At 43.2% G+C, this 26,026-nt stretch overlaps 1 protein-coding gene and 1 long non-coding RNA gene across 5 annotated transcripts; one reads left to right on the top strand and one right to left on the bottom strand.

The window, feature by feature from the left end:
* Positions 1–6,735: 6,735 nt before the first annotated feature.
* Positions 6,736–14,346, top strand: LOC120926648. 4 transcript variants are annotated; one of them, XR_005746973.1, is made up of 7 exons: positions 6,737–7,065; positions 7,155–7,262; positions 7,657–7,814; positions 10,597–10,719; positions 11,169–11,240; positions 12,156–12,262; positions 14,022–14,346. It is a non-coding gene; the product is annotated as an uncharacterized LOC120926648 (long non-coding RNA). The 4 variants fall into 4 exon arrangements; XR_005746971.1 differs by having other exon boundaries at positions 6,737–7,262; XR_005746974.1 differs by lacking the exon at positions 10,597–10,719 and having other exon boundaries at positions 6,736–7,262.
* On the bottom strand, positions 9,592–14,804 carry LOC120926646. The gene is made up of 5 exons (XM_040336771.1): positions 14,418–14,804; positions 14,016–14,185; positions 13,813–13,881; positions 12,169–12,228; positions 9,592–10,260 (listed from the first exon to the last, which is right to left on the bottom strand). Exons 1-5 carry the CDS (start codon positions 14,657–14,659, stop codon positions 9,884–9,886), a joined length of 918 nt encoding a protein of 305 aa, XP_040192705.1. The 5' UTR covers positions 14,660–14,804; the 3' UTR covers positions 9,592–9,883.
* Between the last annotated feature and the right edge of the window lie 11,222 nt (positions 14,805–26,026).

Raw genomic sequence — 26,026 nt, 5'->3', positions numbered from 1 at the left:
TGCCAAAGAAAAGGAAATTGACTAATAATTATGCACACCTGATATAGAGTGTTGATGTCATTAGACCACACACCTTCTCATTACAGAGATGTACATTACCTAATATGCCTAATCTGTAGTAGGCTTTCGAGCCTATACAGCTTGGAGTAAGACAACATGCATAAAGAGGATGATGTGGTCCAAATACTCATTTGCCTAATAATTCTGCACTCCCGGGATGTGTTAGACACATAACAAGTGTATACACATGATAATGATTGATTAATAAGCAAAAAAAAATATTTATTTATTTGGTAACGTTATTTGAAATCCAAATGTTTTTTTATTATATCCTAAAAGCATCAAGAGATATGAGGAGGCAAAACAGACTCATCGAAAAGACGCACCAGAAGATCCTTCAAAACCAGCGGAAGATGAGCTACCTCACCCAACAAAATGCTCTGCTAGAGCAGCAGCTATCGGGTCAGATTGCGGAAATGCACCGCATTCAGAAACGGATTGAGAGCTATATTTAAATTTATTTTTGTATTAAAAAAACTTATTTTTTGGAAATGTTTCATTTCTTTTTGAGATAGAGTTGTAGGTTTTTCAACACATCTAACTTCACATCAAACAAATCAACATCAACACATTTAACTTCATAATAAGCAAAAACATTTTATACTATTATTTTATTTAACATTAACCTAGGACAAACTAAAGCACACGACACAGACACGACGAACACAAAATAAACTGTTGAAAAATGAACATAACAAAAGCAACAATATATATATATATACAAAGAGAGAGAGAGAGGGAGAGCAAGAAAGAGAGAGAATGCAGATGAGCTCTTGCAGTCAGCCCAATGGTTGCAGTATAAATGCCGCAAAACAGGGTTTAACATAAGGTTCATTGTTATAGTTACACTTGCTGTTTAGATCCGGTCTGGTAGTCCGGTCTGGTAGCTTGTAGCGGAGGCTGTTGGTGGATCCGCTGTGCCAGAGAGGTCATGAAGCTTTACTCAGCATGGAGGCAGCAGCAGGAGTATTAAAATATAATATAACTAGACAATGCATTTCCTGAGGAAAATGCGAGTGGGAATGCTGAATAGCTTAATTGGTGAGCCCCTTGCCAAAGACATTCACCATAACCACTACACTATCTTTAGGACACACAGCTTCTTTCTCTATCTGCAAAGTATAGAGTATGCTGACTTCCTGGTCGCCCCTCCCCCCTCAATAGGTTTCCCCTCCCCCCCAGGTCAGTGAGGAGGAATATTGCACTGAGGTCAGGAAAGTTATTTATGGAAAGAAATAACATTACAAACGCTTTTAATTCACAGATCTAATACATGATTTAAGCCTCCAAACAAAGCTTAATAAATCCTCAAACGTACATGCAATTGATACAACGACTACACCGTTTGAAATACACGGCCCTTGTAAACGCATCGATATGAAATTTATGTAGATAAACTTAAAAATGTGGCCATGTCTGCGATTTAGAAAAGAGTAGACATGTGCAGTTTTTTAAGTTACGAATACGTTTTCCGTTATTTTTCGTTATTTTCGTTGATTCGGTAACCAACGAATGAACGAACGGCTTAGCTAAAATTATAACGAATAACGATATTTCCCTAGTTAACGAATATGGAAAACAACGAATATACGAAACTGTTAAATGTAAAAAAGCAGAAACAACGAAAGAAAAAATGAACGAAAACACAGAATTAACGAAAACACCGAACACCCCCCATAAAATCATAATTACGAAAAAATAAACGAAAATGCAAACTTACTATTACTAATAGTCGAATAACGAAATGAAAACAACTAAAATGCCGAACAAAGAATAAAATACGAAAATCGAATCTAACGAAAAATAACTTACGAATCTTCGTAAAACGTAAATGAAAACAACGAATTTTAATAAATAAGGTAATTTCAGTTTCGTTTCTCCTAAAATACTTCTGGACATTGACCAATAGCCACTAAGCCCTGTCCCTTCCCCTGAAGAGGTTTGTTCCTTCCCCCAATGAGCTTCTTTCTCATTATCTAGTGGCTCCTTGACCTTGTGTCTTTTTCTAGGCTAGACTGCATTTCATTCCATCCAGAGTCCAGATAGGGTGTCTTTGGGTAGGTTGCACCGGTTTTGTGGATCTTAGAGCTAATTTGTAGTTGTTATAGAGAACTTCTTAAGCATACTCTAGATTCTCATTCCTAGATTTGTAATTGTAAATATCTCTGACATATTTTAGTTTTCTCCTACGTCAGACTGCATTCTAGACAGGGTGTGTGTGGTGTTGGATTTGTGACTCAGTGACTCACTCATTGGTGACACTTAGAAATTATACATTTATACTTATTATGCAGTGCTCACTGATTACTATTCATTTTTTCTCATATTTTCTGCAGTTATTTTTTCCCCTTTTGTGAGACAGTGTAGGACTGTGTTTTATTATCTTGCCTATATATTTTTTTTACTTTAGCATAGCCACCAGTGCCATTATAGTCTAGTACTAGGCCAGCCCAGGCAGCAGCCAGTACTCTACTAAGATATAAATGGTGGTGGTAGAAGTTGATTAGTAGAGCTTTGTTGCATTTTAATCCTGACCAATTGTGTAAGGCCTGATAAATCAACAATCATACTCCGTCCTCAATACCTTTATTTTTCAGAATACATTATCATTTGTATTTTTTTCTGAAAAAAAACACAATAATAATATTTCTAATATAAAAAATTTTTGTACTTTTCCCACTTATTCTCACATTCTCACCATGAGGAAAGCAACAGAGGAAAAAGTTGAGTGTGACACAGCAACAACAACTTCTGAATATAGGCCAACTGTAACCCCAGATGTTTTTTACAAGACATGCCGGTCACGGGCAGTTCCTGCAAAGGTTGTTGCTAGTGTCCATAATTTTAGGCAGCCAAAACTTGAAATTTTACAGCTTGAGGAGGAGCAAATTGCTCAGCCTCCAGATGTAAAAACAGCACACAATATATTGGAAACAGATAATAGCAGCATCTTTTTTCATTCTCATAGTTCAGTATCTAATCCTAATCCAAGTAGGCACCTGGCAGAACAGGATGCTGCTAAAGTAGAATTACCTGAGAGTCTGACCCTTGAAGGCCTTGACCTTGAAGGAATTGATTTAGATTTTAATATAGAGGATAATGCACAACTTGTAAACCAAATTCATGAGGATATTATATCTATGAGTCCTTACTCCTCTGCCCCTGAGTCCCCTCTGTTATTTCCCGACTCCTCACCTTCAAAAAAAAAATTGCCTGCACCATTACAAACCTCTTCAGGCTTAGTTGTTTTGCCTAAATGTCTTTCATATCCAAGTAGTGCAACTGCCACCATTGTTAGTCCACCAAATTCCTCCAAAGACACGGAAGCTGCACATACCCATCAGCCAGAGGCAATTGTAAAACAATCCTCACCGGCCACTGGGAACCGCAGATCAAAAATATGGGAACATTTTGTTACTGTTGGTGACGGGCGCATGGTGAAATGCAAATTATGTGGCAGGGAAGTGAGCCGTGGGAGAGACATAGCCCATTTAACCAATGCCGGGATGAATTACCATTTCCGTGCACACCATACACCGGTGCTGCTGAGAGAAGAAAGTGGAGTTGCAGCTCCACCTAGTAAAAAGAGAGGAAGCAGCAACACTACTGCTGCCATTAACCCCAAAAGGCTCAACAAGGGGCAGGAAGATGAAGGGACTTCTTGTGTAGTTGACACATGTCGCCCCATTCCTTTACAGCAGCCCACGCTGCAACAATTTCCCAGTTTCCAATCAAGGGGTATGTCTCGTCAACAGTCCCTTAAAATCACCCGTCTGATAGGGGAACTTATAGCAGTTGGGGGAGCACCCTTTAATATAGTTGAAGGACATACATTTAAAAACCTCATGAAGGTGGTTGCACCTCACTATGTTCTCCCCTGCCGTACTACCTTTAGTAGGAAAATTGTACCCTCTTTATATAATTCCTGTGTTGGATTACTGAAAGAGGAGCTGGGCAGAGCAGCTGGCCAGTCTGTCCATTTTACTACAGACTTGTGGAGCGCTCCCAGTGGGCAACATGCCTTTTTGTCATTGACGGCTCACTGGTGGCAGCCCAAGGAGTCACAACCAAACAAACCAAAAGCAGGAATGAGAAGCACAGGTGCTAAGGCAGCAGAACCTCCTGAGCATGGGCAACGCACATTCTTGTTGCATGCTGAAGTCATGGACGACCAGCACACTGCTGTAAATATTTTACGTGCACTTCAGAAAATGGTGGCGCAGTGGCTTGGGGAGGAGTCAGGCACACGGGCAAAGATGGGCTTTATAGTCACTGATGCTGCAGCAAACATGCTCAAGGCAGTGCGAGATGGCAGATTTGTTGGCATTCGTTGCTCTGCACACGCCCTGCATCTCGTTGTGAAGTCTGCTTTGGACGATGAAAGTGAAACATCAAAATTGTCTGCTATCTTAGACAGTTGTAGAAAAATAGCAGCCCATTTTCATCGTAGTGTGAAAGACAGTCACATACTCAGACTTGAGCAGAGTAAGGCTTGCGTTCCACAGCACCGCTTGAAGGTAGATGTAGCCACCCGTTGGAACTCCACTTTGGAGATGCTCGAACGTATCATGGAACAGCAAAAGCCAATACACGCCATGTCAAATGAACATGTTATTGGTGTAGCAAGGCCAATAAGCAGGGAGGAGTGGAAAATAATTAGTCAGGTGGTGGCTGTGCTTAGCCACTTCCGAGATGTAACAGAAAAATTGAGCCTAGAGAATGCAAGTCTGGCTCAAGTAATCCCTCTCTACATCTATCTTATCACTAAGATGGATGGCTTTCTAAACAAAAGCGAGCCCTTGCCTGGCGGCATAGTTCAAGATGTAGCTGCAATTATAAAGAGACTGAGGGGACAATTGAATAGAAGGATGAACGAGCTCATAGAGGCATGCCCTGAGCTAATGCTTGCCTCTATGTGCGATCCACGCATTAAAGGAAAAATGGCAATAATTCAGAGTTCCCTTACCACCTATAGGGATCTATTAATTCAGAGGGTTTTTGACAGTCACCGAAAATTGTTTAGGCCGGCAGAGGGTGAAGAGGAAGAAGATCAGGAGGAGCCTGATAGTGACATTGTGCCACCATCACCTACTGTTATTAGTACAACCACTGCTGAGCATTCCACTAGAAGACCTGACGTTTGGAGTTTGGCATTACATACTTTAGTTGGACCCACAAAAATGCCCACCATGAAAAGAAGCATTGTGTCAGATCATGTTAAATTATACTTGTCTGAACCCCATTTGGCCTCCACTACAGATCCATTAGAGTATTGGGATGAGAAAAGGGGTATTTGGCCTGCTCTTTCTGTGGTGGCACAAGAGCTACTTTCTTGCCCCCCGACCTCTGTGCAAAGTGAGCGTGTATTTTCTATCACAGGAAATATTCTGTGCCCACAGAGGTCCCAGCTGGCCCCACAGCTGATGGAGCAGATGGCATTTCTGAAAGTCAATCTTCCAAAGCTGGGCTACCCAGAACTAAGCTTTACAACAGAATAATTCTAATTATACTACTTCTTAAGTTCTTATGTTTATCAAATCGATAAAGATATTGTTAATAATTTACCTGTTCCAAGTATAGATGGCGATGCCAAAAAATAAATACAACAAAACCAAATATAGTGCATGTCATGATATACTGTATGTACCAAAAGTAATGTTACATGAATACAATATACGATAAAGTATCAATCACAATGTAGATACAGCAAGCATGAGAAGCTGTGATCAGCCACAGTCTATATAATTCAAAGATTTATTTTTTGTTGGGTGGGCAACATTGATTACCTCAACATTTTATTTACTATTTTTTTTTATAATTTCCTGACCCCAGGCCCCCCCCCAAATAATTCAGAGGTTGTAAACATGAAAAAAGAGTTTATACTGTAAGGGTGATCCTAGCTTGTTAGGCTCTCAATCTCTAACTTTGAGATTTTAGCTTTTGAAATACAAATATTTAATAATGTGGTTGCAAGCCCACTTTAAATAAAATACAAAAATAAAATACGTGCAAGACAAAGGCAAATACCTGCATACTATATCATAATGAGCTAGTATGCATAGCATACTAGCTCATTATGTAATACCACTGATCGGCGAAAACCTCGCTGCGGTGGCCGACACAACGGCTGGCGACATGTAATCCCGCTGTTAAACGTGCAGGTTTAGCGTCTCTGGGCAATCACAGCGCAAAACCCCGAAGTAACTCCGGGCCTACATGCTGCTGCCCGATGATGTGTCGGCCACTGCAGCGGGGGCTTTGATCGCAGGTGAGTATTACATAATCAGCTTCTATGCTATGCACGCAGGTCTGCCAGTCCTGGCATGACCACCTTAAGAAAATGCACGATCGTTCTAAATTATCCCCTAAACCATGAATGGAGGTATTTCAAGCACCTACATACAGGTAAGCATTAATATAGTCTTCCAGGTAGCTAAAAGTACTATATATTTATTCATTTCTGTTGATATATCTATTTTGAATCCTGACATGCACTATGTTTGTTTTTGTTGATTTTATTATTTCCCATCACATCTTACAACTTGCAAACGTTTGAATTGAAGTAGATCTATGCATAAGGGTAATAATAATAATAATAATAATAATAATAATAATAATAATAATTAATAAATAATAATAGTTTTTGTTTACATTCACAAATCCAATATCTACTACCACCGTTTGCAAGAATTTTATCAACCCAAGCTGGGGTTAGTTTGTTTATTTTTCATTCGTTTTTGGAGTAATGTTTTGACTCCTTGGCTCTGAAATTAAGCCACAAAAAAAAAAAAGCTACCATTCCATAAAGAAACCTACTCCACAATTCCACGGCTCGCAATACTCCCACAAACACTGGGGCTCTCCTCCTACTGTGCTCTTGCTGCAGTGCAGACTGCTGCCACCTGCCCTCAAAGAAGAAATATTACAGTTCACGTTTGGAAGACATCTCACCACACTATGGATTTAATCCTGGTTAAGTATGTTGCCTGTGGCACCCTTAAACACGTGAGTGGCTTATCAATTTTCCCCTACTCACCTTCCATCATTCCATTAATTATTTCTTCTAATTTATATCCCTCTCTCTTTTTTTGCAGTTGCAATTTACTGACGTCATGTCTCACATGCATGCCTAACATTGGACCTGGATGTGGATGAGGAGGAAGCAAATAGAAAAACACATGAGGTTTTTTCAGCACTTCATAGTAAGTATTAAGACTAAGAGTAAACCCCACTTAGGATGTTATAATGATATACTTGTATGACTTTTTTTTTTAAATAAATCACATTTATTTGTCATTGTGTGTGAGTGAGTATGGGGTTAGTCTGTGTGTTTAAGGGTCAATGTGAGTATGTCTGTGTTTTTCTGTGATTAAGTGTCTGGGTCAGTCTGGCTTTGTTTACAAGGCACTTCATTTATTGGCCAGTGTGTCTGTCAGTTAAAGTGTGTGTCGTCTTTATGGGTCAGTGTGTGTCACTGTGTATATGTATATTTTAAGTGGGTGTGAGTAAGTATATTGGTGTGTGTCATGGAATGCATAATGTGCAAAAATGTTATTTTGATGTATATATGGAATACAGTTGTGTTACTTATTTTAGGTTTTTTGACATCGAAATAATTTCTTCTATGCCATTGTCAGTGTATCACCTCCACACTTCCCAGAGCTACAAATCTAAACTCATGCTTTATCTTGGCCCTGGTATTTTGATTCCATTCTGACCACCAGGGATCTGAATGCTGCTCAGCTCCATGCAAGGTAAGAACAGGGAGACTGGGAACTGTATTATCTTTTGGAATAGTGATTAAAATTCCATTGCAGCGAAAGCAGATATTTTCTCATTAGTTTACCGATCGGCAGGGATGGACTGGCCATTGGGACTACAGGGAGTTTCCCGGTGGACCGATGGCTCAGTGGGCCGGCTTCAGTGACAGCAGACCGCCGCCCCCCTCAGCTCCTCTGTCTCTCCCTACCCACAGCGCTCACCTGGGGGGGAACAAAGAAGCAGAGGGAGGACCAGAGGAGCAAGGGGGGACGACAGAGGAGCATGGGGGAGGGGACGGACAGCTGATTTAACAGCTATGGCCTGGGAGTTTCTCACTTCTGCCTAATCTTGTCCCATAAGGGGGGGGGCACCAAACTGATTCTTTGCCCCGGGTGAAATAATGTCTAGCTTCCCCAGTGGTACTGCCTAATAAAGTAGAACGGCTAGGGGCTAGTGAAGGGGGAGAGGGGGCTTGGGTGGCCGGGGGGGGGGGGGTTGCGGGAGTTGTCCTGTCAAAGTGGGCCAGTCTGGATGAAGTCCAGGGCCAAATTTTTGTCCCAGTCCATCCCTGCCGATCGGGTACATTCTCTGCCTAACTCAGCTCTGCTGCATACCATTTGAAGATACAAAATTGCAAAATGCCTCCACGTGTCTTTACAAGATGTGATAGTGGGATACATGTTTTTCCCTAATGTCTACTTATATTGTCCTCCGCTACCTCCCTAGCCCCTCGGTCTATAATTTTTCACCCTGGCTATCTTATTCCAGTATCCACACTCCCACTGCTGTTAGTATCCCCCCCCCCCTGCTTCCTGTGTTGTTTTACTGTCCAGTGTCCACTAACAGTGGGGAAACATTAAAATATAAATGAATAGTTTAAGGTAGACTGTGTGGGCCAGATTCACATAGAAGAGCGGCGGCGTAACGTATCATCTACGTTACACCGCCGCAATTTTTCATCGCAAGTACTTGCACTTGCGATGCAAACCTACGCCGGCGGCCTCCGGCGCAAGGCGGGACAATTTAAATGGGCGTGTGCCATTTAAATTAGGCGCGCTCCCGCGCCGGACCTACCGCGCATGCTCCGTTTCCGAACTCCCGTCGTGCATTGCGCGCCGTGACGTAATTTTTTCGAACGGCGACGCGCGTAGCGTAATTCCGTATTACTGGACGGCTTACGCAAACGACGTTATTTTTAAAATTTCAACTCGGGAACGACGGCCATACTTTTAGACAGCAATACGCTTGCTGACTAAAGTTAGGGCACCAAAAAAAAAAGACTAACTTTGCGACGTGAAACTGTGGGAATGGAGTTGGGTGTATAGGATTTTACTGTGTTTTTTATTTTTGTTTTTTTATTTTTTGTGGTTGAACTGGATGGACTTGTGTCTTTTTTCAACCTGACTAACTATGTAACTATGTAACTATGTAACGCGAAAAACCGCCGTCGATCGCCGTAACTCCTAATTTGCATACCCGGCGCTGGTTTACGACGCAAACTCCCCCCCAGCGGCGGCCGCGGTATTGCATCTTAAGATCCGACAGTGTAAAACAATTACAGCTGTCGGATCTTATGGCTATCTATAGCATAGATAGAACAACAGATACAACGGCGAATCAGCAGATACGCCGTCGTATCTACTCTGTGAATCTGGCCCTTAGAGTTTGAAGTTCGGAATAAAATACTATTGTGTGTGGGAAATGAATACATAATAATTTAGCAGATAATGTGATGATGTATATAAATAAATAATAATAATAATAATAATATTAGACCAAAAATAGTTTTATATTCACAAAAAAAAAAATATTTTCATAGAAATTACAAACACACATGCTGGGTAGGTGTAACTTGGCAGCATAAGAAAACGTTTCTACCAAAATCAAGGAACAGTAAAAAGATCGATTCTGCATAATAATTTGCGATGAGATGGGCAGAGGAAGGTCTAGCCTTCATTTTTCAAAACGTCTTTGTTGGTTATATGTTCATCGTAGCTCCCAGGCATTGGAGCAATGTGTCTGGAAATATCTTCAAGTAAACAAAATATACTCTGTCCAATGCCTAATTGTGTTGTTGGCTTGCCCGGGCCAAAATTATTTCAAAACTCTCAGTTTGCTGCCTGCTCAACTGATGGGTAAGCCGGGTAAGCCTTTTGACCTTTCGTTGTAGTTTTCGGTTGTCACACCTTAATTCTATAAGCTCCCTCAGAATGATCTCCTGCACAGTTGGGAAAGGCGGTACAGCAGTAGGTGGCATCAGGGCATGGGGTGGCTGAATGAATGAACCTTGTCCTCTGTGCTCCTCCTCTGGGCCGGGGGAGAAATCAGGAGTCTGGGGAATGATAGGGGTAATCTCTGGCTGAATCTCCAGCCTCTCCAAAAGAAGAACAGGAGAGTGCGGGCTGCACTGTACTCTCCTCTCAGGGTGGTATTGCTGATCTGAAATAGATAAGATAGGCAAAGTTTGATGAATGATGAAAGCGTTCATAGTAATGAATTTATTCAGATTAGACTTTTATGTAGTAGTAATATTGAATAATGGAGCAAATGAAAGATTGAGTTGGGGAGGGGGGATAAGTTGTATTAATGATTGAGAGAAAACAAAAAATCAATTTAAACTTATTTAGGTAAATCTACACATTGCATTTATATCCTAAAGTTAAAAAAATTTAAAAGGTTATTTAATAAAATAACCTTTATAGAAGTAAATAAATACAATATAAAAATTGCAGAAACAGAAAATGCCTTAAACAGAAAATCTTTTTTCTTTATTAGATAACATATTTATCAGCATATGACACGCACATTTAACTCCTGAAAAGCTTTCTGTTAAAGACGGAAGAAAGAGTGAAGATAATGTTGAAGATAAAGTTCTTAAAGGGTCCCAGTAGGTTGCAGGTAAAAAGGGCATATGTCTTCTAAATTTATTATCGTAGTATTTTTGATATCCTACTGCAAAAACCTTTGTAGCGCTTTTATACCCACTAAAAGATAAAAAAATACCTGTAAAGCAAAGGCATAATGAGCTAGTATGCACAGCATACTAGCTCATTATGAGCTAATAACCTTGTAAGTAATTTAGTGTGCCGTGCTAGGTTTGCAGGGCGAATATCTTCTAAACCATACAGGTTATAGAGATATTATGTATAGATATTATAGGCTTAACGGTAGTTTAAAAAAAAAGCGCAAAAGAGCTGTTGAACACCTTTCAATAAGGGCTACTAAATTCAAAATCATTAAAAGAACCAAAGGCAGAAAAAAAATTTCAACACGGTGGAGTTCAGCAAAAAATCTTTGTGATAGGAATGAATCTCTGACATCACAGCCACTCTCATTTATTTCCACAGTTTGCGCAGTCCTCCTTGATATATCAATCCCCCTTCAAATCACAGTGTCCCTTTCACAGTCACGTTCTAAAGGTATGAGGTGTCATTTTTGTACGAATTTTTAAATTGAACTTTTAGGTGTATTACATGAAAATGCCTATGTGTAAATAGGGTACATGATGATAATGGAGTTAGTGCTGTGTCCTGTTTCTTCCCAGATCATGCACTTACCCTGAGGAGGAGCAATGGTCCTGCCAGAAGCCGATGCTGGAGGGTCTTGAATGCAGCTTTCTGTTAAAGACGGAAGAAAGAGTGAAGATAATGTTGAAGATAAAGTTCTTAAAGGGTCCCAGTAGGTTGCAGGTAAAAAGGGCATATGTCTTCTAAATTTATTATCGTAGTATTTTTGATATCCTACTGCAAAAACCTTTGTAGCGCTTTTATACCCACTAAAAGATAAAAAAATACCTGTAAAGCAAAGGCATAATGAGCTAGTATGCACAGCATACTAGCTCATTATGAGCTAATAACCTTGTAAGTAATTTAGTGTGCCGTGCTAGGTTTGCAGGGCGAATATCTTCTAAACCATACAGGTTATAGAGATATTATGTATAGATATTATAGGCTTAACGGTAGTTTAAAAAAAAGCGCAAAAGAGCTGTTGAACACCTTTCAATAAGGGCTACTAAATTCAAAATCATTAAAAGAACCAAAGGCAGAAAAAAAATTTCAACACGGTGGAGTTCAGCAAAAAATCTTTGTGATAGGAATGAATCTCTGACATCACAGCCACTCTCATTTATTTCCACAGTTTGCGCAGTCCTCCTTGATATATCAATCCCCCTTCAAATCACAGTGTCCCTTTCACTTTCACGTTCTAAAGGTATGAGGTGTCATTTTTGTACGAATTTTTAAATTGAACTTTTAGGTGTATTACATGAAAATGCCTATGTGTAAATAGGGTACATGATGATAATGGAGTTAGTGCTGTGTCCTGTTTCTTCCCAGATCATGCACTTACCCTGAGGAGGAGCAATGGTCCTGCCAGAAGCCGATGCTGGAGGGTCTTGAATGCAGCTTTCTGTTAAAGACGGAAGAAAGAGTGAAGAGTCAAGGTAATGTTCATGAAAAAGTCAACAGCTGTATTTACAATTTTTGCCTGAGATATGTCGTATAACTACAATATTTTCTACTATGAAATCAAATATTCAACCAAAAATGGACTGAGGAAATGTAAAATATAATCAGAAGTTGCTGATGTGTTAAAACAGATGTTACATTTCTGGCAATTTTTAAGATTAACAAAATATATGTAAAATATGCTATCAAGTATCTACATATCATTTACTACAACCCCCATATACATAGTACCAGGGCTAAATTAGCTACTAGCCAGGCCTCAAGGGTTACTAGCCAACAGTTAGTTGCCACACCCAACCCTTAGCTTGCCCCACCCCTAATTCAACCCCTAAACACGCCCTCATAAATTATCTCATTAAATGACACAAAATTGTTTTATGCAGAATAAAATATTAAAAAAAAATATTAACACCAACTTTATCCAAAACCACCAATGAAGCCTGCCTGTGCCCACCTATGTAGCCTGTGCCCACCAATGCACCCTGTGCCCACCATGCAGCCTACATGTGCTGCAGGTAAAGAGCGATAAACGCTTTCATTTCAATTGATGTTTTCCCGCTACTAAACAGCCCTGCCCCATGGCCAGGAAACTTTAATTTACAGATCGCCCGTCCTGGGATTGGACAGGATAAAAGTCCCGGAGGAGGGGATGTATGTGGCAGCAAGCGGCGGGGAACACGGCAATGTCAAATCAAAGCTGTTATCGATGTGTTCTCCTCTCTCTTCCCCCCCTGTGATCGATGAGAGAAGGACTCCCTTTCAAACTATGCTGTTGGCGGAGCTCTCACCCCTTTCTCGGCATCCCTCAAAATCTAGTCACAAAATGAAAGCAGGCAAGTTTGAATTTGGAAGGGTGCATACATACTACTACTATACCCACCTTTTGATTTAAAAATCACATTTCTTACATCAGCTTCCTCAGAAGCTGATGTAACCTTCAGAACCTTCAGAACCTGATCAGAACCTTCACATGACAGTTTCCCCTTCACAATTATGTTCTGATCTGAACCCCCTTCACAGTGGTAAATTTCACCCACCTTCACAGCACATGTGAACAGCTGTGTTCTCTGTCCCACCCTGCAACTTGACCCACCTTCACCTAACAGCCCCACGCAGCTCTGCCCCCGTCACAATTCAGCATCCACAGCTCTGACCTTGCTACCTTGCTTGGGCACACAGAACCGTAGACACAATAAATACTATAGTGGGTGGAGCAGAAGTTGCTGAAGTTATCCAGCATAATGTTGTTTGTTAGGGCCGCATAGCAACCAACCAATCACCTGCTGGTTAATTTTAAAAAGTTCTCTTCAGCTGCTCTATTGCTGCCCACTATTTTGCATTGCTATTTTTTCGGCTCACTGTGCATAACGAGCCTTCTGCTCTCGACTGTGATAGTGAAAGCTGAGTAGCCAGGGAGACAGAAACGGCACCTAATTGTCTCAACTGTGACGGTCTGCATGGCACAGTGACTTGGTCCAAGTAGTAAATAGCAGTTCATTAGATATCCTTTGTGTTGGGTACTCACCACCAGAATGTTGTTGATAGGATGTACTTGGAGTTGGAGCTGATCCTTCCAAGGATGATGTTTCTTGATCTGGAAAACATGAATGTAAAAAAATAAAAATAAAAGTCATACATGTGTAGTCATCATAAACAATAAGATAGCTTTACAAATATATTATAACTGCAATATATATAAATTATAATGATATATTTAATTTTCCTCACCACCAGCTCTATGATTTTGACCCCTGCTGCTGAATCCAGGGACATCCTCTGCCAGAAGGACATCTCTTAGCTCCGCCTCCCACTCTCGCAACTTGATAGGCTTTCCTCGGTTTTGTCCTAGTCGAAGCCTCTGCATCTTCTTTGTAACCGTTGCCCGACAATCATAGAACCTGCAAATGTACATAAACATTACAATTACATTAATAAAAAAACAAATACTTAGATTAATGTTTTTTGAAAACCACATTTCTTTTCACATTGTGATGGTTATATGTATACTGTTCAGCATGTGGCTGTGACAAATAAATTTTTTGGTTACGTTGAACTGTTACTTTTTTGTTATTGACTACAAAACTGTGTATTTTTTACACAAGAGTGAAAGAATATTTTAATATTAATTACCTGTGTCTGACGCCATTGGTGGGCCTGTGAAACTTGGAGACCGCATTCACGGAGTCCCGGACTCGTTCCCAGGCTGCTGACTTCTCAGATGCTGGCACGGATTGGCAGAAGAGTGTCACTTTTTCTTTTGATACTGCAGCAACCAATGCAGCATTCTCCTCTTTGGTATATATGGGTCCCCTTGATTTCTGTCTCTTGGTTCGCTTGTTCTGCTGCACATCTGAGTCCGCACTATCTGACATAGGAGGGGCCACATGTCTCCTTTCTTTGCCATGCTCCCGCTCCACTACACCTCCACATTCCCTTCCATGCCTCGGCTTCACTCCACACCAATCCTCCCCTCCCCGCCTCCTCTCCCCTCCATGCCTTTCCTCCACTACCCTCCTCTCCTCCCTTTCACGCCTCTTCTCTCCTCCACGCCTTTCCTCCACTACCCTCCTCTCCTCCCTTTCACGCCTCCTCTCTCCTCCACGCCTTTCCTCCACTACGCTCCTCTCCTCCACTCCACTACTCTCCTCCACGCCACTCCTCTCTTCCCCTCCATGCCTCCTCTTCTCTCCATGCCTCCTCTTCTCTCCATGCCTCCTCTTCCCTCCATGCCTACTCTCCCCTCCATGCCTCTCCTCGACTCTACTCCTCTCCTCTCCTCCACACCTGTCCTCCACTCCACTCCTCTCTTCCCCTCCACGCCTCCTCTTCCCTCCATGCCTCTTCTCCCCTCCATGCCTCTCCTCCACCACACTCATCTCATCTGCTCCACACCTCTCCTCCACTTCACTCTCAGTCACACCAACAAGTCTCACATCAACACACTGACTAACACCAACATTCTCACTCTCAGTCTCAACACTCACATGTCCATTCTCACTCCTATACATGATTTTAATTGCCCAAAAGATAGCAAACCAGTGAAACCACCACACAAAAACAAGTCGAAATTCGACAAGCCCACCTCTGCCCTGCTCTCTGTTCCTCCCTCGCCAAACCACGCACTCATACACCGTCTCAAAATGGAGTCCAGGGGCGGAGGCTATAAGCCGCGCATCGAAAACGAAAGTAAAGTATGACATTTTCGAATGGTTAAGATTTGCTGCGATGTACTTACGAAAGTACGAATGATTTACAACACACATTAGCAGCGTTAGCGGAGCAATTCTGACACATTGCGTAAAATAACGAATTAAGGCCCGATTACAAATTTACTCAAACAATCTTACGAAAGTAATAATCAGTCAGTATCAGTAAGACCGTCAAGTAGTCTATCGCAGCCAAGTTAGATTTACAAAATTACAATGAGTAGTGTGTTGAATCAACGTAAAATGTATTTTAACTGAATTACGAATGCACTAAGATCTACTAAAGCACGTTTTTACAATCGAATGAAACAAGACACGAAAATACGAATGATGATAAAACAACGAAGATCTATTTCCTACGAAAATACGAATGCGGCACGATGGTAAATATAATGTAAATACGAATCTAAAAAAACGAAAAATATACCAACGTAAAAACGAATAAACAAATAAATTCATTCAAAAAATACGAACGAAGCAGAATACAAAACATAACGAAAATACGAATCTCGATTCAACGAAAAATAAACTAACAAAAAAAAACGGAAACGGAAAAAAGAGTGTTACGAAAATACTAAAGAGTACGAATACGATAACTAACGTCTTACGAAATTACGACTCGTTACGAATCACGATAAACGAACAGAAACGAAACAGAAATAAACGAAAATTTTTGCTGTGCACATGTCTAGAAAAGAGCGTCTTTGTGAGTTCTGCAGCAACATTTTTTAGATAATTTCACATGAGAGTCTATGAGACATAATTTCTGGCTGTTGCTCCAATAATTAAAACTAAAATACGTATCGCAGAATTGGTCACATTGCCATAAACCAGACAAGCATAGCTACGTTTTGATATAAAAATTGTGTATGAAAAGTAGATCTTGTGGGCGTGAGACCAATTTGTTTCCCCTTTTTGTAAAGATATTTTTAATTACAAAGATCTCCAATGTTAAGGTCACATGACAGACTCTAAATCCCCTCCATAGGATTACATTATAACCTATTGCATTTTTGTGAAAAATTCGCAAAACGTAAATTGCGTTTTCACCAAAAAATTGTAAACGATAACGATCTGAAAAGTCATAGCCGGATAGCTAAATATTTTGTGACCGCTTTAAAGTTTTTTCAGTGTCTGTAAGTGAAAGTATGAAGTAGCTGAAACTTTTGGCATGGCATGTGAATTCAAAGGGGAAAAGGATGTTCTCATTGACTTCAATGTTTAAAAAAAGGGTCTAAAAGCTTAAAATTTATAAAAGTGTAAAAAGTAGAAAAAAACTTGAAGAAGTCCCATCATTAGCTGAACGAGACGAACATTTTTACAGTTGAATGGTCTCAATAGCTGAAAGTATGCCGAAGTTACGCAGAACCAAAAAACGTAAGGAATAATAAGATTACTAAATTTACGGATATCAATACTGGAAATGTTTATTAAAGCATTCACACTAATTAAGATTAATACATTTACGGGTATCCATACTAGGAATGCTTATTAAAGCATTCCCACTAAGTATCACACAGGCATGATTTACAAGCAGTAGTGGTAATAGTAATACATAGCATAAAAACACTTGGGGAATACTTTACAGCATCAGTAGTGGTCATAGTAGTCAATAGTGTACCAAAAAATTGGGACACAGGTGTCTTGACTGAGCTGTAATAGTAGTAGTAGACATTGACAATACAGTGTCAAATCACTCGGGCAAGAGGTGCCATGATGAACAGCAGTCTTAATAAGAGTATATAGGGTGTGAAATAACTGCTGACATATGTGTCTTGACTGGGCAGCAGAAGCAGCAGTAGTAGTATTAACAGTAGTAGTTGATACAGAGTCATATCACATGGGCAGGAGGTGCCATGATGAACAGCAGTAGGAATAGGAGTATATAGAGTGTCAAATAACTGCTGACATAGGTGTCTTGACTGGGCAGCAGCAGCAGAAGCAGCAGTAGTATTAACAGTAGTAGTTGATACAGAGTCATATCACATGGGCAGGAGGTGCCATGATGAACAGCAGTAGGAATAAGAGTATATAGAGTGTTAAACAACTGCTGACATAGGTGTATTGACTGGGCGGCAGCAGCAGCTGAAGCAGCAGTAGTAGTATTAACAGTAGTAGTTGATACAGAGTCATATCACATGGGCAGGAGTTGCCATGAAGTACAGCAGTCTTAATAAGAGTATATAGAGTGTTAAACAACTGCTGACATAGGTGTATTGACTGGGCGGCAGCAGCAGCTGAAGCAGCAGTAGTAGTATTAACAGTAGTAGTTGATACAGAGTCATATCACATGGGCAGGAGTTGCCATGATGTACAGCAGTCTTAATAAGAGTATATAGAGTGTGAAATAACTGCTGACATAGGTGTATTGACTGGGCGGCAGCAGCAGCAGCAGAAGCAGCAGTAGTAGTAGTATTAACAGTAGTAGTTGATACAGAGTCATATCACATGGGCAGGAGGTGCCATGATGAACAGCAGTAGGAATAAGAGTATATAGAGTGTTAAACAACTGCTGACATAGGTGTATTGACTGGGCGGCAGCAGCAGCTGAAGCAGCAGTAGTAGTATTAACAGTAGTAGTTGATACAGAGTCATATCACATGGGCAGGAGTTGCCATGATGTACAGCAGTCTTAATAAGAGTATATAGAGTGTGAAATAACTGCTGACATAGGTGTATTGACTGGGCGGCAGCAGCAGCAGAAGCAGCAGTAGTAGTATTAACAGTAGTAGTTGATACAGAGTCATATCACATGGGCAGGAGTTGCCATGATGTACAGCAGTCTTAATAAGAGTATATAGAGTGTGAAATAACTGCTGACATAGGTGTATTGACTGGGCGGCAGCAGCAGCAGCAGAAGCAGCAGTAGTAGTATTAACAGTAGTAGTTGATACAGAGTCATATCACATGGGCAGGAGGTGCCATGATGAACAGCAGTAGGAATAAGAGTATATAGAGTGTTAAACAACTGCTGACATAGGTGTATTGACTGGGCGGCAGCAGCAGCTGAAGCAGCAGTAGTAGTATTAACAGTAGTAGTTGATACAGAGTCATATCACATGGGCAGGAGTTGCCATGATGTACAGCAGTCTTAATAAGAGTATATAGGGTGTGAAATAACTGCTGACATAATTGTCTTGACTGATCCAAAGGAGTCATGGGAGAAAATCATGTGGTCAGATGAGACTATAATATAATTTTTTGATCATAATTTCACTAACCGTGTTCGGAGGAAGAATAATGATGAGTACCATGCCAAGAACGCCATCCCTAATGTGAAGCATGGGGGTGGTAGCATCATGCTTTGGTGGTGTTTTTCTGCACATGGGACAGGGTGACTGCACTGTATTAAGGAGAGGATGACCGGGGCCATGTATTGCAAGATTTTGGGCAACAACCTCCTTCCCTGAGTTAGAGCTTTGAAGATGGGTCGAGGCTGGGTCTTCCAACATGAGAATGACCCAAAGCACACAGCCAGGATAACCAAGGATTGGCTCTGTAAGGAGCATATCAAGGTTCTGGCGTGGCCTAGCCAGTCTCCAGACCTAAACCCAATAGAGAATCTTTGGAGGGAGCTCAAACTCCGTGTTTCTCAGCGATAGCCCAGAAACATGACTGATGTAGAGAAGATCTGTGTGGAGGAGTGGGCCAAAATCCCTCCTCCAGTGTGTGCAAAGCTGGTGTAAAACTACAAGAAATGTTTGACCGCTGTAATTGCAAAGAAAGCCTACTGTACCAAATATTAACATTGATTTTCTCTGATGTTGAAATAGTTATATTCAGCACTGTAAATACATCAGGTCCGGGGCTTCATCAGGGAATGCATGGCAAGGGACCCTTCAGCGCCCTGAACCGACGACGGGTGCCAGAAAGTCACTGCCGATCCAGGACTCATTCATCTTTATGAATGTGAGTCTGTCCACGGAGTCTGTGGACAGACGGGTCCTCTTGTCCGTGACCACCCCACCTGCCGCGCTGAATGTCCGCTCAGATAGTACGCTGGAGGGGGGGCAAGACAATAACTCCAGCGCATACTGAGCGAGCTCGCGGCAGGTGTCCAATCTGGCAACCCAGTACTCCATGGGGTCGTCGGTGCTCATACTGTCAGAAGCACCGACGGACGCCATGTAGTCTGCCACCATGTGGGCCAGCCGCTGGTGGTGACTGCTGCTGCTGCTGCTGGTGGTGGTACTGGGTCGCTCGGTTTGGAAGAACATCCTCATCTCTTCCATTAGGTCCCCTGCTCGGCTGCAGCTGGGTGCAGCCACCTGCTGGGTGAGATGAGGGGGGACAACTGGAGGCCGGGGAGTTGCCTGCTCCAACCGTCTGACAATGGCTGCCTGCAGTTCCTCCATCCGGTGCTGCCTCCGGCTGGCTGGGATGAACTGCTCCAGTTTCCCCTTGCACCTGGGATCCAAAAGGGTGGCCATCCAGAAATCATCCCTCGTCTTGATGGTCTTAACCCGGGGGTCCCTCCTGAGGCATCTCAGCATGTGGGCAGCCATGGGGAAGAGCACAGCCCGCTGTGACTCCTCAATGCTGGCCAGGTGAATGAGGTGCGACTCTTCATCCCTGAGGCGCTGCTGGTCAAACTCAGACATGCCCAACCCCCGGACTATCGGTGCCCCCAACACCGGCTCTCCCTCCTGACCAGGCCCTGACTCCGGGACGACACCAGCAACCACCTCCTCCTCCTCTTCATCATCATCCTCCTCCTCCTCCTCCTCGTCCTGGCCCTGGTCTCGGTGGAGCATTGCTGACTCCTCCTGCTCCACCAAGGCACTCTCCCCAGCCTCGAGCAGGCGATCTAGTGTCCTCTCCAGCATGAACAGTATTGGCAGCACGCTATTGAGGCCAATTTGCTCACTGCTGACCATCTTGGTCGCCTGCTCGAAGGAGGACAACACTTGGCAGACCTGGTTTATCTGCCCCCACTCCGCACAGGCGATGAAAGGGAGTTGTGGTGAAGCCCTCTCAGTGCCTAGTTCCATCAGGTACTCCCTCACCGCCCTTTGCTGCTCCCACAACCTCTTCAGCATGTGGAGGGTGGAGTTCCACCGCGTCACACTGTCCACAATCAGCCTGTGAAGGGGCAGATTGTACTTCCGCTGCAATTTGGACAGGGACGCGGTAGCGGTTGGGGAGCGCCTGAAGTGGCTGGCAATCCTACGCGCCTTTGCCACAATGTCACTCAACCCTGGATAAGTGCGCAGGAACTTCTGCACCACCAGGTTGAGGACATGTGCCAGACAGGGCACGTGCGTCAGACTGCCAGCATGGAGGGCGGCGAGTAGGTTGCTGCCGTTATCGCAGACAACCATACCTGGCTGGAGCCTTCGGGGTGTCAGCCACTTCTGGACCTGAGCTTGAAGTGCTTTCAGCACTTCTTCTCCAGTGTGTCTCCGGTCCCCTAAACTAACAAGCTGGAGCACGGCCTGACAGCGCACGTGCCCCACACTTGAGTAGCTACGGGGGCGCTTGCTGGGAGGCTCAGCAGCTGCGGAGACAGTGGCTTGAGGGAGACCAGCAGTTCTCCCCTGGACACCCCGGGGCGGCACCACAAGATCGGTTGCCGACGATCCCTCACCGACGCCTCGGAGGGAAACCCAATGGGCCGTGAAGCTGATGTAGCGTCCCTGCCCATGCCTGCTGGTCCAGCCATCCATTGTCAGATGAACCCTGTCGCTGACAGCGTGATCCAGCGACAGGGTTACATTCTGCACAATGTGCTGGTGTAGGGCAGGGACACCAGTCCTGGCAAAGAAATGGCGGCTGGGGACACGCCATTGGGGTTGGGCCTGCTCCAACATCTGCCTGAAGGGGTTGCTGTCAACTATGTTGAAGGGCAGCAGATGTTGGGCAATAACCCTTGCCAGGAGCCCATTGAGGGAACGCACACGTCGGTCTCCAGGGGGGAAGGGAGTGGTGCGGTCAAAGGCGTCTGAAATCGACGCCTGGCGCCGGACGGCAGTGCGGGACACAGACGTGGAGGGTGCTGTGGAAGTAGAGGTCTGGCTGCCGGTACCAGTACCTCTACTAGAGGGAGCGGGGGGGCATGACCTGCTGGAAAGAGATGAAGATGTGGCAGGGGCTGCTGTACCCTGCTCACTTGTGGTGGTGGCGCTGCTACCACCACCACGCTTCATCTCGTCATACAACGCCCAGTGGTTTATCCTCAGGTGCTGGTTCAGGGCTGTGGTACCCACCCGAGCCAAACACTTCCCTCTCTTCACCCTCACTTTACAAATCCGGCAGATGGCCACGGTAGGGTTGTCTGCCACCAGGGTAAAGAAATTCCAGACAGGTGACTTCAGCACCGCCCTCCTGTCAGATGGGGTGACGCTTACTTGCACCTGCTGGGACTCGGTGCGCACAGGTGGAGCTGCCTGCTGCTGCTGCTGCTGCTGCTGCTCCTCCTCCTGACACCTCCTGCTGCCATCACCAGTGGAGACCCTGACGATGGTCTCCCTGGTGGTGACCTGGCGCACCGTTTCACCAGGGTGCCTACCTTCCCCGTCGTCACTGACGTAGTGAGCCGACGCGTCAGATGGCAACCATGATGGGTCACCCTCTTCGCCCCCAGAGATGTCAGACCAAGGGCTGAGATGTGTTGGTCTGAGGGAACCACGTGACATGGAGCCTCTAGCCTGGCTCCGCTGTCCCCTCACCCACGCCTGGGTCTGACTAGGTGCTGCTGTTTCCTGCACCAAAACAGCAGCACCAGTTTGAAGGGATGTCTCTGGGATACTGCCAGCAGGTATCCCATCCTCCTCATCCATCCCTTCAAAAAGGTCCTGACCATCAGGACAGAGCTGGAGGTCTGCCTGATGCATGGCCTCCCCCAAGAGATCCCTCTCACTGTCGCTGTCGAACAGTAAGATGCTGGACTCTTGGGGGCTGGGGGGGGGTAGTACAGGCACCGGTGTAATGGTGGTACTACTGTGAGTCGGGACCGACGACTCAGTGGCACTGCTGTGCCCCATGTAGTCCACCACTACTTGAGCCTGAGATGGCAATATCGGGCGGCTGCCCGATGGGAAGAACTCCCGGATCAGGCGTACTCCCCTTGCACCCGATCCTCTACCACTAGTAGGGGCACGAGAGGTACCCCGTGCTGGCAGCGATCCAGCACTGGGAGTAACTCCCCTACCCCTGCTGCCACGGCCACGGATGCCGCTCATTATTGCTGATATGTGTGTGGGGGGGGGTAAACTTTATTGGGGGGGGTAAATGTGAACAAAATGTGTTTTTGTGTATTTTTTACAAGACAGGCACGCAGACAAAGACGTACACAGACAGCTACTAAACTATAAGAAAAGTAGTACACCAGACAAGGACTACAAAATTAAAGAAAAAAAAAAAAGCACTAAACAAACACTAACTTTTTTTTTTTTTTTTTTTTTTAAACACAAAACACAGACACTAAACACACACTAAGCTAAGCTAGATGAAATAAATGTACACTAACAGTGTGTACACTTACTACACAAAATTTAACTAAACTGAACACAAAACTTAGCTTTTATAAAAGCTCTTTAGGGAAAACTAAACAAAATGTGAACTGAGATGCCTATCAAATATCACTGAACAGCGAACCTGCAAGATCTAACAGTAACACAAGATGAACAAAACTTAGCTTTTAGAAAAGCTCTTTTATAAAGCTCAGCAAAATGTGTTCTGAAATCTCTTGCAAATATCACTGAACAGGGAGGATTGCAGGATCAAACAGTAACACAAATGAAAAAAACAGCACAAAACAGCACAAAACGTAGCTTTGAAAAAAGCTCTTGGGTCTATTGCTTTGAAAAAAGCAGTTGATATACTGGAAAAGATCCACTGGAATCACTAAATAGCAATGCTGGTGATGATCTAAATCAATCAAGAACAAAGACACAGGAAACCAGGAACACAGAAACAGCCTCCACACTCTATAGCCAGCTTCTGAATCTGCAATGAAATGGTGCTGGGAGTGAGCTTATATAATGTCCATGCAGGCAGGTTCCTATTGGTTGCTAACCTGTGACGAGTGTGGAAGGAGAACTCTGATTGGCTCTGATGCAAAAGGGCGGAGCAAATAATCGCGCAATATTCCTATTGCCGAATATTCGCATTGCGAATATTCGGCAATATAAAATGATCGCTTCAGCTACTCGGCCCAATGGCTCTAATCATACCAGCAATGCTTTCAGACGTCTATGGAGATCACTAGGATGTGATCTGTTTTACAAATGAAACTGTAAAAATCGCTCTGATGCGGAAGATCGGGGCGAGGAAAGTAATCGCGCGATATTGCGTTTGCCGAATAATCGCATTGCGATCTTTCTGGAAAATTCAATGAACGCTTCAGCTACTCGGCCCAGGGTCTCTAATGATACCAGCAATGCTTTTAGACGTCGATGGAGATATCTAGGATGTGATCTGGTTCAAAAAAAAAATTGTAAAAAATCGAATATTCGGAATTGCGAATATTCACCGCGAATTTCGAAATATAGCGCGATTTCTCGAATATGCTATATTCGAGTCGAATATTCGCAATGCGAATATTCGTGAGCAACACTAGTAGCCAGATGGCAACTAAGTGAGTCAAAGAGACAAGAAACAAAACAAGATGTGTGATAGATAGTGTGCTAGTATAGCTCACATCCCACATAGATAAAGATAGAAAATAGGATAGGAGGAGAAAATAAAGTGTAATGAAATAAAACCAATGTGAACATTTTCCCAAAAGGTGTTCTAAGATGTGCAAAAGCTAATACCTCATAGTCCTACATACTGGGGCTGTACTCCAAAGTGTGTCCACAATGACCCAAAGGATAAAAAAGAAAGAACTGTGTCCACAATGATCCAAAGGATAAAGAAGAAGTTTAGTCCAGCTAACACTGCTACTTATACCTAAGACTAAATCAATGGGTCCCTCCAATCGTCGCACAGGTGCTACCTGAAAGGGAGAGGGCGTTTTCACCCAAGCGGCGAATGCCGTCAGGTAGAGTGGTGCTAAAAAACACCTCACGTAGCTGCAACAGGTGTGGTGCCAATGAACACCAAGGCAAAAACCTGCCCAAACCCCACAACCTGGGAGAGGCAGAACTCACAATGCCCATTGTAGCTCCTTAGCCAGCCTCAAGACTCCAAAAGTACCACATGAAAAAAAAAAATGGAAAATATATATCTTATGCAAAACATGTTGCTGAAGCATGACATTAAGTCAACACAAAGTAATTGACATATAAGGTGCCGCAGACCACATAATGGGAAAAGGTGATTTCCACCTGGAAATATATACATATAAAAATAAAAATTGTGATCTGGAGCATCATTAGTGGTCATGTGCATCCATCTCTAAATCTATACATATAAATTTACATTACCCTGGGGCTTTAACCACCTGCCGACCAGGCCATAGATGAATGACGGCTACATCGCGGTCGGATAACTCTGGGAGAGCGTACTATGATGTCCTCACAGAATCGTGCACCCGGGAATGTCCGTAACCGTCAGGTGTCCCAGACTCGGCGTGTCCCGAATCGGGGTAAAGGGCCAATGACAGCGGCCCTTTACCACGTGATCACGCCATCCAATGTCAGGGTCAGTATTGGTTTGGACAGGATTTGTTTTTTCTTTTAAAATTAGTATCAGTGTCCGTTATGCCTTGTACACACCATCGGAATTTGTGATTGAAAAAGTCTGTCTGACTTTTTCCATCGGATATTCCGATCGTGTGTAGCCACATCTGAGTTTTTTCATCAGATATTCCGATGAATTCCGTCGGACTTTAGATATAGAACATGTTATATTTTACTCCCATGGAATTCCGTCAGAATTCCGATGTGATTTGGCTGGGCAAAAGCCGGATCGTGTGTAATGTATACATTAGTGTCAGTATCTGTGTGTCTTAGGTAGGGTAAAGAAAAAAGCAAAATGTGCACTGATTTTGGGCTGTACTATGGGTACAAACAACAACTAACATACACATATGTGGCATCGCTCTGAACGTCAGCAGCAGGAACATTTTATTTGGGTTGCTCTTTGATGGAAGGTTATGATAGTAGCAAGAAATATACAGCTTAATTTCCTTTTTTTTGTTTACTATTTTGGGTCAGTTTTCCTTTGATAGTAAAGAAAAAATCTGTAGATATCAAGAATTTCTCCTTTTCTCTTTATACCGATAAATAAATATGTACAAATAAACAAATATGTACAATATCATATAAACCTATACACTAAGGGCCAGATCCACGTATCTTGGCGCATCTATAAGTTCGGCGTAGCATATCTCAGATACAACACGCCGCCGTAACTTACAGCGTATTTTCCGTGGGGGTATCCCAGTGCGCATGCTCGAAATCACGTCGCAAATAGTCAATGCTTTCGACGTGAACGTAATTTACGGAAAGCCCTATTCGCGAACGTTTTACGCAAACAACGTAAACAACGGAAAATTCAACGCTGGCCCGACGTCCATACTTAACATTGCGTACGCCTCATAGAGCAGGGGTAACGTTATGCCGAAAAAAGCCTTACATAAACTATGTA

Source organism: Rana temporaria, chromosome 2 (genome assembly GCF_905171775.1).
Source record: "Rana temporaria chromosome 2, aRanTem1.1, whole genome shotgun sequence".
NCBI lineage: Eukaryota > Metazoa > Chordata > Amphibia > Anura > Ranidae > Rana > Rana temporaria.
Note: the sequence above shows the minus strand (reverse complement) of the source record. Positions and strands in the feature narration are given on the sequence as shown.

Excerpts from the sequence above, each read along its gene's own strand:
- LOC120926646 (XM_040336771.1), bottom strand. The coding sequence starts at position 14,659 with ATGTCAGATAGTGCGGACTCAGATGTGCAGCAGAACAAGCGAACCAAG. Across the intron at positions 14,186-14,417 it reads ACCAATGGCGTCAGACACAG|GTTCTATGATTGTCGGGCAA; the intron begins GTAATTAATATT and ends GTACATTTGCAG. Across the intron at positions 13,882-14,015 it reads TCAAAATCATAGAGCTGGTG|ATCAAGAAACATCATCCTTG; the intron begins GTGAGGAAAATT and ends CATGTTTTCCAG.